Source organism: Balearica regulorum, chromosome 4 (genome assembly GCF_011004875.1).
Source record: "Balearica regulorum gibbericeps isolate bBalReg1 chromosome 4, bBalReg1.pri, whole genome shotgun sequence".
In the NCBI taxonomy this organism is placed as follows: domain Eukaryota; kingdom Metazoa; phylum Chordata; class Aves; order Gruiformes; family Gruidae; genus Balearica; species Balearica regulorum.
Genome location: NC_046187.1, coordinates 73,236,287 through 73,250,745, shown reverse-complemented (window position 1 = coordinate 73,250,745; position 14,459 = coordinate 73,236,287). Strand labels below are relative to the sequence as shown.

Below are 14,459 nucleotides of genomic sequence, written 5' to 3'. Positions count from 1 at the left end.
GGACACACAATGTCAGAGCTGACTTTTAATTACAACTGAACGTGTATTCGACTCTTGCTGTAGTTAATAAATTATCATTGTGGTTCTGTCTTTCAAAAATGCCCGTGCCATTGTGAGGCTGAGCTGTACGTGCAGTTGGAGTGGCTGGGTATATGTGCACATAGTCATGGCAGTCATGAGCTAGAAGGAAACTGTAAGAATTGTTCATAAATAAGCAAAGCCATCTTAAGCAGCCCTGCGAAAAATCACAGTTTCAAAATTCTTTTGGCTATTTTAAGACTTTGTTTTATTCTGTTAATGTCTGGTATGTGTGGTGGAGATACAAATTAAAAGGCAATTGTGTGTAGGGATGGGATTTTTTTAGTTTACCAAGAGCTTGTTTTTGTTTAAACTAGGCTAATTTGGGGAAAGAAAGCTGGTGAGAAACTGGTAATCTCTGCAAGTAATCATGCAGTGACTTGGTAAATACCATAAAGCACAGTATTTGTAAATGCGTCACAGCTTTGTGAATGCAAAGTAAAAGGTAAATGGACTGAGTTTGAGTTTTGAGGCTTTTTGGAGGGAGGGGGTTCTTGACGTGACCACCACAGTGCTCACGAGAACACTTATCCTGCCGCGTGGCTGCGATGAGTTCTGCGAAAACGTGAGCTAGAGCACGAGTATTGCTTTGGGAGTGTCACATTCCAGGCTACATGAGACACTACAGTTTCCAATACAACATGTACCATCAGTTTGCTGGTGTGCTTCTGGGTAGCAACGCCATGTCTGCTTTGAATGCAACTGCTGAAATAATCTATGGAATTAATTTTTTTGTGAGGGGGTAGAAAAAACATTCATTCTGTTGTTGGTTTGATCTCCAGGACCGTATTATTGATGCTGGCCCCAAAGGAAACTACTCTCGTTTTATGAATCACAGCTGCCAACCAAATTGTGAAACTCTAAAATGGACAGTAAATGGAGACACTCGTGTCGGCCTGTTTGCTGTGTGTGATATTCCTGCAGGTATATCAGCTTATGTTGGTTTTAATTCCCTAAATTAAACCTTTTGCACGGTTATGAGTGAGACAGTCGTGGTTTAACCGAATCAGTGCAAATATTTTTCTAGAGATCTCAAACAACATTTCTGTATCTTTTCTTCAAGTGACAATAATAAACCTAAGGAGTGGGGCAAGAAGGATGTTTAAAAATATGTATGTTCTGGTTTGTGTACACACACATATTTCTATTTATATATATAGCTATGATAATAGATCAGCAAGCAAGTACAAAACCAGAGGACAGATAATGAAATCTTTATTTGTTTGTAATAACTTTGATAGACTTCGTTACCTTGTCCTTCATAATGAAAGGGTCTGTCTTATCTCACTTCAGGGACAGAGCTGACTTTTAATTACAACCTTGACTGTCTGGGCAATGAAAAAACAGTCTGCAAATGTGGTGCCCCAAACTGCAGTGGATTTCTTGGGGACAGACCAAAGGCAAGTAATATGTCAAGAGAATGTGACGGTGTCTTGTCAAACTACTAGCTTTGTTTTTCTTTTGGGATATGCGTTGGTGGACCAGCTTTATGTTATGATAAGGGTTAATGCTGCTTGAACAGGTGCTAGCAGTCCTCTGACGAAAAAAGCTTACTGTTTCCCTTGCTGGGAAGATGGAAACATTCTTTTGCCAAAGATAACCTTGATGTTAAAGAATACATTTTTATGCTGTAATGGTATAGCAGGCGATGCTGCTTTTGGGGACATCCTAAATTTTTTCTCCCACTTTCTGCTATGAGTAATTAATTACTTTAGGTCCTGAATAAGAAATATTGCTAGCTACTGGCACTAGCTTTTGGAATCAAAAGCATATAAAAGAAGGGGCTGCAGAAGGAATAACCTTCCCAGTCCTGTTTGAAATACGAAGGAAGGGAACGGTTATAGAAGCTAGGAACTGACTAAGAACGAGCCAGTGAGATTATTCTGACATTACAGTTTATATTTCCCCCATCTAAACCTTAAAATATAATTATTTTATTACGATTTGTTAAAAATCTTTCAGTTGAACAGAAGAATAAAAAATGTGAGTTTTGAATGAGAAAAAATGATACCAAATTACATCAAGAAATGGCCTGTATGATTCACATCAGGTTAATTTAAAACCTGTAATCCAGCAGAAGTTGATGGGGCTTCCTGAAGAGCTGGCATAGAAGTGCAAGGGAAGGTACAAGTACATTCCCAAGAGAAAAAAATCTCAGCTGTGGATGTAGAAAGTCTGCGCCTTCCTGTGATCCTTCACACTGCTCAGCATCAGGCACTTCAGAGGGGGGACTTAAAATCTCCAGAATTCGCAAAGCTGGTTTCTGTTAAGGGAGAGGCTTAAGCGGGATTTCACGTACCATTTATGCAGACAGCCATGAAGAAATGAAATGTTACAGTTCAGTTTTGCAGGGCTGTCTGCATTGGTAGACAGAATGGGCTAATTTTAAAGAAAGTAGGCAATGATTTCTGTGGGGGGAGGGGGAGGGAATGATGATAGGGATGTTGACAAAACATCCAGAATGAATTTTATATGATTTGGTGAAGGACAGTTGAAGTGCAGACAGCAGAATGTCAGACTGAAATAGGGATAAGACTTGGTATATTCTTTCTAGCATTATGGGCATAGTTACACTTCCTGAAATTCTGCTGTCTGTTCCTGAAAGAAGGGAAGCGAGGACTGTTTTTAATAATTCCAGCATGAGTATACACAACTGGAAGAGAAAAATGTATAGTGAAGTGATTGGTGGTGCAAGAATAAAATAGAGGTAAATTAGCTGCGAGTAGATTAGATTTGAAATTGGAAGACCTTTTTTCAGTCGTAAGAAAGTGGAGGAGCTTTCCAGTAGGAAGGGATTGTAGGGACAAGATCTGGTTTCAAGATGACTTTTTACAAGGGTCAGTGTGGGGTTTTTTGTCAACACAGATAGGCACCGTGAGGCTCTGGACAGGTCTATACCAAGTCCTGCCTATACCTGGCACGGTCAGCCAGGCATGCCAACAGTTTTGTTAGGGTGTATAAAATTTTTCCTGTGTAAAACTGGCATTTACAGATTTGCATCTTATTCTTTTAGAATTCCTCCACTAATGCCTCAGAAGAAAAAGGCAAAAAGACCAAAAAGAGAACACGGAGACGCAGAACGAAAAATGAAGGGAAGAAAGAATCTGAAGACGATTGTTTCCGTTGTGGTGATGGAGGCCAGCTGGTATTGTGCGACAGGAAATCTTGTACTAAAGCTTATCATCTCTCCTGTCTTGGTTTGGTGAAGCGTCCCTTTGGTGAGTCAGCTTGCCTCTTAGTACCTCATTTATTGCACTGAAACCTTGTCAAGAGTGTCATCTCGCAAACACTGTTTTCATATGGTGAGAACATCCTTTGTGCATTACATAGGAGCTGTTCTTGAGTATGGGGACAGAATGATGGCCTTCCTCCTGCCTCTTTGGCAAAATGAGCCTTTTGTTTTACAAATGTAGGTAATTGAGTACATCACTTGGTAGGAACACTGTGCCCCTGTCACAGGAAAGTTGATTATATCTAAGAAATACATAAGGCCAGTTGAGTTCAAGCCAAAAGAATGACAGCAGCATCTGGAATAAGACGAGTAGGAAAACGTTAAGGGCACCAGACATCAGATTGCAGTGCCAGATACCACAGGAATTACCTGGGTCCACAGTCAGCAATGTCTGCTGGGATTTGAAGAGGTGAAGCAGGCAAAGCCTGTTATCCCAGAAACAAGTAAAACAATGACTGGTAAAATATGCTGGGACAAAAGAGCGTCTGTAGGTATAGCACGCCAGCCATCCCTGAGCAAAACTTGCAACAAACAGGTGAGCGTTGTAATGGTAGGCAGCAGCTGCCTGGATGTTTGGATACTCTACCAGCCTGCAAGTTCTGTATTTAAATGAGGGGATGTCAAGTGTGCTACTTACTGCTGTCAGCTGAGCTTTAGAAGTATGATGTAGCATTTTGGTTTTTGAGATTAGCCACAGTAGTTGCTGTCTCATCTTGCTTTGTCAGGAAAGTCATGCGTTGTTCAGCTGCTGAAACACAAAACTTCTTTAAAAGATGATGACACGTTTCACTCCCAACTAACGCGCTCTTTGGTTTTGATCGCAGGAAAGTGGGAGTGTCCTTGGCACCATTGTGATGTTTGTGGCAAACCTTCTGTTTCTTTCTGCCACTTCTGCCCAAATTCTTTCTGCAAGGAACACCAAGATGGGACAGTACTAAATTCTATGTTGAATGGACAGTTATGCTGCTCTGAACACGTTCTCGGGGTGGATTCTGTTGAAACTCAGAAGACTGAGAAACCCCGCAAAAAACTGAACAAGTTGAAGCCTAAGAGAAAGCAGAGGAACAGATGGATGAGAGCTGAATGCAAATAGTCATGGACTGCAGTTTCTACTGCCAACACTATCTTGTAGATAAGTTGTGAATATGACCAGGGAAGGACACAATTTTACATATATTCTGTAAAGGTTACATGGGGGGGATTTTTTGTTTTGTTTTGTTTTTATAAATCCACTGAGCCAACCACAGCAGTCTTCTGCTGCTTCTGCACTGATAATGAACTGCATAGTTCAGAAAATTTCAGGACAAACCAAACTTATTACTCAGCATTACAGTTACACTTGAATTGTTACGAATGTAAAAGGTTCCCTCCAAAATACTTTCAGGTTGGAGGTGGGTTAAAATCAAACCAGGTAGGCGTAAACATAGGTTTTTGAGATAGTATTTGTCAACCAACAGATGTTTAAAATAGTGTATCCTTGAAAGAAGCTATTAGCTCTCAAGTCCTTTTAAGTAAGAAATGGCTTGGTCTGTGGTCCCAATGAGATTTGCTTGCCTTGTGTGTTTTTGAGCAAGTGCTTGAATGCCATTCATGATCCAGGTGCGTATCTCGCTATAACCACACACATAACAATTTGTTTGTGCTCTTACAAAATAGCTCTCCAATCATTCTTAAACAAACATGTTTTTAAATATCCTTCCACCAAGAAATATAGCGCGTGGTGGGAAAGGCACACCCTGTACCAGAGAGGGGAAATCTTACATTGTAAGAGATTTTTTTCTATACTGTTTTTTCCTGTATTTCATTCCAGCGAAATAGAAGTGACTTGATCTTGCAGAGCTGTACAAGTCTGGATTTAAAGGGATATTGTCTTGCAATCTAGGCCCAATACTCTAGGATTTTTGTGTCTTAATAAAAATAAATCTTACAGAATCCATTATTTGAAAAAAATACTTGATTTTTTTCCTTCACATCAAGTAAAATGCAGAGGCAAACGTTTCTTTGGAACGCTTGGAGTCCAAGCATTACAACTTTGAGATAATGCAAAAAATGCCCAACAAGGAACAAAAAAACCCCATGAATGAAACAGAAGGTGAAACTTGACTAAAGTGCAAAAACTAAATTTAAAACAACTAATTAAAAGTGAAATAGATTTTTGAAGAAGCACGTAAGGAACAATTTTAATGTGAAATTTAGCCTGACTCTGTTCCTTTTGCTAAAGTTTGTATAAAACTGGCTACTTGACTTGGCAGACTGAAATTATTCTTTACTTTTTTAGGAGCTCTGCTCTCGACTATCTTATCGCCACTGTGTTGTGTCAGCAAAGCTGTTTTGAATTCTTTGCTCCCATTAGGTCCTCACGCTTGCAGTGAGATAAATATACAAGATTTAGTATTGATGGAAATAATATTAGAACTAGGAAAAAATGGTAAAGAAAAATGTCTTTACCTGTTTTCTTCCCAGTGCATGTCATTGGTGTGTGATTAGGCAGTGTTACAAGTAAGTTTTGACTTGTGCCATTGTGCCATTGTTATCTAGCCTATATAAACACAATGTGCGCCTTCATGTCCCTTTAGTAATTTGTGTATGTTCTAGCTTAGTTTGCCTTTAATAGTGCAGAAACTCTGTGTAGCCCTTTTGAAAATGAAGCCTTGCTATATCATGAAAGTGTACGTTTTTTTCCAAAGTATTTCTTCAGGATTTGATTGCAGATTTAGTTTTTTGGAATTGCCGAAATCCCTATTTGTTCCCAACACGTAAAAACGTTGGTTTTATTAGGAGATATTAATTGAAAGAGGTTTTAAATGTAGCATTGCCCTAGCCTGAACTCTTTGGTTTCTATTTTGTGATCAAACTGCTTTGTTCTTTTAATCAATTTTTATAAACACTGTTGGAAGGTTATTTTTTTTTCAAATAATTTTGAAAAAAATAGCACAGTTCAAAATAGGGGGAAGTGTTACATGTTTGCATTTTTTAAAGTGGTATGACAAGCCTTGCACTCGAGCTAAAAATCAAGATTTCTTAATTGATTTTGAGGGAAACTTTCCCTCTGCTATAGATATTTGTTATACCAGGACTGAAGCATAGGCCTGTGCCTAAAATCAAAACCAAAAAATGGTATTATGTATGTTTCTCTAATATTGGTTTTTGAGGGGAGGAAAGTGAGATCAGGTAGTAAAGCAGAAAGATTTTCCTCATTGCTTTTAAACAAAATGAAGGAATTTGATGTCATTGGGACCATTCTTTGAATACTATACCATGTAAGGAAGGCTTTATAAGAATACTTTTAACTAAGTTATTATAAAATTTTACCTTTACATTCCATTGCTTTTATAATTTGTTAATTTTTTTTAGTTGTTTCGTTGCTTTTTCCTCTTCATATATAGGTGTAACAGCTCTGGCACCCTGGAACAGTTATGCCCCAGGCCCTAAGAGGCAGATACCCACTCCCAGAAGCCACCGTCTCAAACAGTTACTGACTGGCACTGCTGCAGTAACACCATCAGTTACTACAACTCCCTGCCCGCCTCTCAGGTGGGCTCACCAATACACTTAGTACGGCAGGATGCAGGACAGCCACGCATTTTGTATCTGTCTGTGGGTAAATAAAGACTTTGGCGTTCAAAGCAATCCCTCTCAGCGCTCTTTTCATAATGTTAAATTTACACAAACAGATCTTAGCGAGTGGCTGTTTGTCCTGATTTTTGGGTGGGATAGAGTTCATTTTCACAAGAAGCTGGGAGGGGACACAGCCAGGACAACTGATCCGAACTAGCCAAAGGGATATTCCATACCATATGATGTCATACTCACTATATAAGGGGGGAGCTGGCCGGGGAGGAGGAGTCGCTGCTTGGGGATGGGCTGGGCACTGCGTTTTGGGCAGTGAGCAAATTGCATTGTGTATCACCCACTTCGTGTATTCTTTTCTAAGTGTAGTTGTTGTTATTTTCCTCTTCCTTTGCTGTCCCAGTAAACAGTCCTTGTCCCAACCCACAAGTTTTACCTTTTCCTTCCCATTCTCCTCCCCATGCCTCCAGGGAGGGAGGAGTGAGTGAGCGGCTGCCAGCTGGGACTAAACCACAATGGTCCTCTTTGGCACCCAACGTGGGGCTCAAAGGGTTGAGATAATGACAGATCTGACCAAAGCATGTTAAAACAAAGTTGTTATATGCCTTTATTATATTAGTTAAATAGTCCCTGGTCACAATGGTGTTTTGTTTGTTCGCGTGGCTGTGGTATGTAAACCCATACTTGCTGTGTGTATTCCCTGCGGTACTGTTTGTCATCTCTGGGAGAGGGGTCAGGATTCTCATTTTGCTGTACTGTGCAATATCGACTTATGATAACATCACTGGTCATGAGGTTAAGCTGGTATTTGTACGTGGCATTGCTGTCATGCCTGTATCTCAGATGGCATCTCTCAGAATTGATTAATAATCATACCCAATCTCTGGGGAAGACAGGGGGAAGATACTTTCTCCTGCTCTTTCACCTCCTCTTTTTCCTTCAGGGTGGTTACTGCAGCTTTTGAGAATTTTGAATACTTTGGGATGTTCAAGCCAGCATGCCTCTATTGCTATGTCTCCTGAATGTGTTCCAGGTCTTCTTTAGGGTTACAAAAAATTGTTTTAAGAATATCACCCAGAGATCTGCCCTGAGGCTGAATAGTCATGGGTGGCATGGCATGTGGGAGAGTATGGGCAGGTGTCTAGAGACCTTCTCACCTCCAGTGGTTTGGAACTTCACTCCTGAACAACTACAGGACCCTGATAAAGTGGTAGAATATTGGAAAGGAAAATGCTGTGGCTAGTCCGAAGAGGCACAACTTGCCACGCTGTGCTGAGCCCTGGCCAGTATCTGCCAAACACTGCTCCATAGTAGGCAGCACCATCAGGGGGAAGAGGAAGAACAGAGCGACAGGCACTGCAGCTACTCAGCCCCGGTGACAGGCTTTGCAGCTGAATGAAAAAACCAACCCACACCAGTATCAGTCACACCTGTACACAAGAAGAAATACACAAAAAAATCAGTTCGCTTAGTGAAGGATGACAATGAACCTGGACCATCACAGCAACAGGAGGAAGAGGCAGAACCAGAGGTCATCACCTGATCCCTGTCCCTGAGTGAGCTGCGAGATATACGAAAAGATTTCAGCCGCCTTCCAGGGGAGCACATCATTACCTGGCTGCTCCGATACTGGGATAACGGAGCCAGTAGCCTGGAATTAGAGGGTCAGGAGGCCAAGCAGCTGGGATCCCTATCTAGGGAAGGGGGCATTGACAAGGCAATTGGGAAGAAGACACAAGCCCTTGACCTCTGGAGGCAGCTCCTGTCAGGCATGAGGGAAAGGTATGCCTTCAGTGAAGATGTATGTCATCCAGGGAAGCAGACCTCCATGGAGCGAGGTATCCAGTACCTGAAGGAATTAGCCATGTGGGAGATGGTTTATTATGACCTCGACAACGCACAATTACGCACAGACCCTGACGAAGTCCAGTGTACCCAGCCCATGTGGCAGAAGCTTGTACAGAGCACACCATCATCGTATGCCAACTCATTGGCAGTAATAGACTGGAAAGGCGAAGAGGCACCAACAGTGGATGAAGTGGCTGGCCGACTCTGGCAATACAAAGAAAGTCCCTCTTCCTCCCTCGTCTTGGCTGTGCAGAAACTGTCCTGGAAGGTCCAACAACTCGAAGATACTATGTCCTGTTCCCCACCTGAATGAACCAGTATCTCAGCTGTTAGTAAGTGTTCCTCTGCTCAAGAGAAAGGATATAGAGGGTATACATGACGAGGCACCCTGTGGTTTTACCTGCATGACCACAGAGAGGACACAAGGAAGTGGGATGGAAAACCTACCTCGACCCTAGAGGCATGGGTACGTGAGTTGCAAGGAAAAACACAAAAGAGGATTCTTCCAGGAAAAATGCCACTCTGGTTTCCAGCAGACGGTTCCCCAGATCAAATGGAAGGCCTCATTGTACTTACAATCCTCTTGAAGGGACTTCTAAGTCATTTTTGCAAGAAGTGAATAATGAAAACAATGAGCAGGATTAGAGGGGCCCTGCCTCCAGCCAGGTGGAGGAGAGGAACGACCGGGTTTATTGGACTGTGTGGATCCGATGGCCTGGCATGTCAGATCCACAAGGCTCTAGTGGACACCGGTGCACAGTGTACCCTAATGCCATCCAGCTATGAAGGGGCAGAACCCATCTCTATTTCTGGAGTGACAGGGGGGATCCCAACAGCTGACTCTACTGGAGGCCAGAGTGAGTTTAACTGGGAATGACTGGGAAAAGTACCCCATTGTGACTGGCCCAGAGGCTCCGTGCATCCTGGGAATAGACTACCTCTGGAGAGGGTATTTCAAAGACCAAAAAGCCTACCGGTGGGCTTTTGGCATAGCTGCCTTGGAGACAGAGGAAACTGAACAGTTGTCTACTCTGCCCGGTCTCTCGGAGGACCCTTCTGTTATGGGGTTGCTGAGGGTCGAAGAACAACAGGTGCCAATAGCTACCACAATGGTGCACCAATGGCAATACCGCACAAACCGAGACTCCCTGGTTCCTATCCATAATTCATCAACTGGAGGGTCAGGGAGTAATCAGCAGAACCCACTCGGCCTTTAACAGTCCCATATGGCCAGTGCAGAAGTCCAGCGGAGAGGGGAGGCTGACGGTAGACTATGGTGGCCTGAATGAAGCCACGCCACCCATGAGTGCTGCCATGCCGGACGTGCTAGAACTTCAATATGAACTGGAGTCAAAGGCAGCCAAGTAGTACGCCAGAATTGATACCGCAAATGCATTTTTCTCGATCCCTTTGGCAGCAGAGTGCAGGCCACAGTTTGCCTTCACTTGGAGGGGCCTCCAGTACACCTGGAATCGACTTCCCCAGGGGTGGAAACACAGCCCCACCATTTGCCATGGGCTGATCCAGACTGCACTGGAACAGGGTGAAGCCCCAGAGCACCTGCAATACATTGACAACATCACTGTATGGGGCAACACAGCAGAAGTCTCTGAGATAGGTAAGAAAATAGTCCAAATCCTTCTGAAAGCCAGTTTTGCCATAAAATGAAGTAAGGTCAAGGGACCTGTGCAAGAGATCCAGTATTTAGGAATAAAATGGCAAGATGGGCGTCATCAGATCCCAATGGATGTGGTCAACAAAATAGCAGATATGTCTCCACTGACCAACAAAAAGGAAACACAAGCTTTCTTAAGCGTTTTGGGTTTTTGGAGGATGCATATTCCAAATTACAGTCTGATTGTAAGCCCTCTCTGTCACGTAACCTGGAAGAAGATGATGGATTTCAAATGAGGCCCTGAACAATGACAAGCCTTTGTACAAATTAAACAGGAAATTGTCCATGAAGTGGCCCTTGGGCTGGTCTGGGCAGGACCAGATGTGAAAAATGTGCTGTACACCGCAGCCGGGGAGAACGGCCCTGCCTGGAGTCTCTGGCAGAAAGCACATGGGGAGACTTGAGGCCGATCCCTGGGGTTTTGGAGTCGGGGATACAGACGATCCGAGGCCCGCCACACTCCGACTGAAAAAGAGACATTGGCAGCATATGAAGGGGTTCAATCTGCTTCAGAAGGGGTTGTCACTGAAGCACAGCTCCTCCTGGCACCCCAACTGCCAGTGCTGGGCTGGGTGTTCAAAGGGAGGGTCCCCTCTACACATCATGCAACCGATGCTAGGTGGAGTAAGTGGGTTGCACTGATTACACAGCGGGCTCAAATAGGAAACCCCAATCGCCCAGGAATTCTGGAACTGATCACAGACTGGCCAGAAGGGAAAGATTTCAGAATGTTGCCGGAGGAGGAGGTGATGTGTGCTGAAGAGGCCCCACCATATAATAAACGATCAGAAAATGAGAAGCAATGATGTGCCCTGTTTACTGATAGGTCCCATCGCATGGTGGGAAGGCATCGGAGGTGGAAGGCTGCTGTGTGGGTCCTACACAACAAGTCACAGAAGGTGCTGAAGGGGAAAGTGAATCAAGCCAGTTTGCAGAAGTGAAAGCCATCCAGCTGGGTTTATACATTGCTGAATGAGAAAAGTGGCCAGTACTTTATTTCTTTACTGACTCATGGATGGTGGCCAATGCCCTGTGGAGGTGATTGAAGCGATGGCAGCAGAGCAACTGGCAGCGCAGAGGCAAACCCATCTGGGTGGCCCCATTGTGGCAAGATACTGCTGCCCAGGTAGAGAGAAAAGCTGGTTGTAGAAGTACATCACATAGATGCCCATGTACCCAAGAATTGGGCCACTGAGGGACATCAGAACAACCAGCAGGTGGATCTGGCTGCTAAGATTGAAGTGGATCAGGTGAATTTGGACTGGCAACATAAGGGTGAATTATTTATAGCTCAACGGGTCCATGACACCTCAGGCCATCAAGGAAGAAATGCAACGTATAGATGGGCTCGTGATCAAGGGGTAGACTTAACCATGGACACCATCTCACAGGTTATCCATGAATGTGAAACATGCGCTGCAATCAAGCAAGCCAAGCATTTAAATACTCTGTGGTATGGAGGACGATGGCTGAAATATAAATATGGGTAGGCCTGGCAGATTGATTACTTCACACTCCCACAAACCCACCAAGGCAAGCGCTATGTCCTTACGATGGTGGAAGCAACCACCAGATGGCTGGAAACATATCCCGTGCCGCATGCCACTGCCCGGAACACTATCCTGGGCCTTGAAAAGCAAGTCCTGTGGTGACATGGCACCCCAGAAAGAACTGAGTCAGACAACGGGACTCATTTCCAAAACAACCTGATAGGCACCTGGGCCAAAGAGCATGGCATTGAGTGGGTGTATCACATCCCCTGTCATGCACCAGCCTCTGGGAAAATTGAACGATACAATGAAGACTACACTGAGAGCAATGGGTGGTGGGACCCTCAAACATTGAGAGACCATTTAGCAAAGGCCACCTGGTTAGGCAATACTAGGGGGTCTGCCAGTTGAGCTGGCCCTGCACAATCAAAACTTCCACATACTGTAGAAATGGATAAAGTCCCCACAGTGCACATGAAGAATGTGTTGGGGAAGACAGTCTGGGTTAGCCCTGCTTCAGGCAAAAGCAAACCCGTCCATGAGGTTGCTTTTGCTCGAGGACCTGGGTGCACTTGGTGGGTGATATGGAAAAATGGACAAGTCTAATGTGTACCTCCAGGGGATCTGATTTTGGGTAAGAATAGCCAATAAATTAAATTGTATGATGTAAATTGCTAAATAACCCTGCCGTTGTATGTCATTGCTACTACAATTGCTATATGCTGTATCAATGGTGTTACCATAAGAGTCACCCAAATTAATGAAGGATGAACTTTGATGAAACTGGGCTACGTGCAGTGATGCTGGAACTAGAACTGGCTTCAGCAACCAGTGCCCAGCAACTTCCTTCAAATCAACATCTTTAACCTGCAGACCGCGAACATGGGCCATGCCAGATACACCGGCCGTGAGCTCCAGATGCAGCATGCAACATCACACGCCATCTGTCCTGCCCTGACAGGCGGTTATGGCAGATGGAGCCCAAAGTCATGGACTAAATGAACTCAACAGACATTTTAGAGGGATGGCCTGTAGACTAAGGGAATGATATCTGTGTATGTGTGTGTGTGTATATATATCTCAGAGACAGGAAGAGTGGTGGTGGTGGTTAATTGGAGTGTAGTATCTGGGCATGACGTAGATGGTATAGCATAAGGGGTGGACGATGTCCTGGTTTTCGGCTGGGCTAGAGTTAATTTTCACAGGAAGCTGGGAGAGGACACACCCAGAACAGCTGACCCAAACTAGCCAAAGGGGTATTCCATACCATGGCCTCATGCTCCTGTATAAAGGTGGATCTGGCTGGGGAGGAGTTGCTGCTTGGGGCAGGCTGGGCATTGGGTTCTGGGCAGTGAGCAAGTTGCATTGTGTATCACCTGTTTTGCGTATTCTTTTGTAAGTATAGTTGTTATTTTCCTCTTTGCTGTCCTAGTAAACTGTCCTTATCCCACCACGGGAGTTTTATCTATTTCTTCTGATTTTCCTCCCCATCCTACCGGGGGGAGGGGTGAGCGAGCAGCTGCTTAGCTGCCAGCTGGGGCTAAACCACGACGCTCTTTGACTTTCTGCTTCCTTCTACCTCTTCTCTGCTCTTTACTACCCAACTCTTCGGGCCAATGAAGGCTTGCAGCACTGAGACTGCAAACTAGGAGTTTGCTTTTGACTTGCTAGGAATTCATTCCTTCTGCTGGTCACGTACTTTGGAGATGGATCTTTAAAAGAAATGTGGACCATGTTCTCCCTTAAGGTGTAACGACCATGTAACCGAGCTCAGCTAAGTCCCTCAGGTGGTGATCTGGTAGAATTTTAGTTTCTGAATCAGGAAAGGTGGGGTTTAGGTGTCTTTTAATGAAGGCTTCTGTACCTTGCTCTGCAGCACTGGGCAAATAGGCTGAAGTTTTGTTTAAAAAAAAAAGCAGACAACAGAAAAATTGTTTCACTGGTTTCCTTTTCCCACTGTTCAAATACAAGGGGAAAAAAAAGTCTTGAAAAATTAAGGTTTCTCATGATGTAACTCAATCCTTTTTAGCATTCAGCAACTTAAAAGATTTTTTTTTTTGTTATAAATTCACCTAAATAACATATAAGTGTGGCGTTAAATTATGTAGTGTCTTGCCCATCAAAGTAGAAAGATGTCTATCCTTTTCCAGCAAACTCTTCAAAGCTGATACATGATAGCCAAATTCAGAATTTGTTGTTCTTTTATCACATGAGCAAGCATGGAAACAATTTTAAGTTGAATATATTAGATGTATTTTCATACAATCTAGGAAGAATAATCAAATTAAATGTCTGTTTTGTTCAATAGCTTTGTCTTCATGGTCAGTTTTTATGGTGGTGGTTTGTTTGGTTTTTTTAATTACTTGGAAAAGCAAAATAGCTTGAAAGATGTATTAATGGCATTGTTCTACATTGTTGAGTCGTGTCATTCCATGTCTGACTGCTTGAGAAACCTCAGTGTCTTACTAAATATTAAAATTTATCCTAGTTATTTAAGAAGCTGCTAATTCTTTCTTTGTAAAACAGCTCTATATAGTTAATCTTGCAGCTTTTTTTTTTTTTTTCC

The 14,459-nt window shown here is 43.3% G+C and overlaps 1 protein-coding gene and 1 non-coding gene across 8 annotated transcripts in view; both read left to right on the top strand.

Annotated features, from left to right (window-relative positions):
* NSD2 (nuclear receptor binding SET domain protein 2) overlaps positions 1-6,940 on the top strand; it is a 104,922-nt gene extending 97,982 nt beyond the window's left edge. For all 7 annotated transcript variants that reach the window (XM_075752677.1, XM_075752681.1, XM_075752682.1 and 4 more), the window contains 4 exons: positions 861-1,002; positions 1,372-1,478; positions 3,092-3,296; positions 4,135-6,940. In XM_075752677.1, coding sequence (XP_075608792.1) covers positions 861-1,002; positions 1,372-1,478; positions 3,092-3,296; positions 4,135-4,403 — 723 coding nt within the window. In that variant the 3' untranslated portion in view covers positions 4,404-6,940. The remainder of the gene's footprint in view (positions 1-860; positions 1,003-1,371; positions 1,479-3,091; positions 3,297-4,134) is intronic.
* Positions 590-720, top strand: LOC142601846 (small Cajal body-specific RNA 23). Its single transcript, XR_012835455.1, has one exon.
* Positions 6,941-14,459: the final 7,519 nt, after the last annotated feature.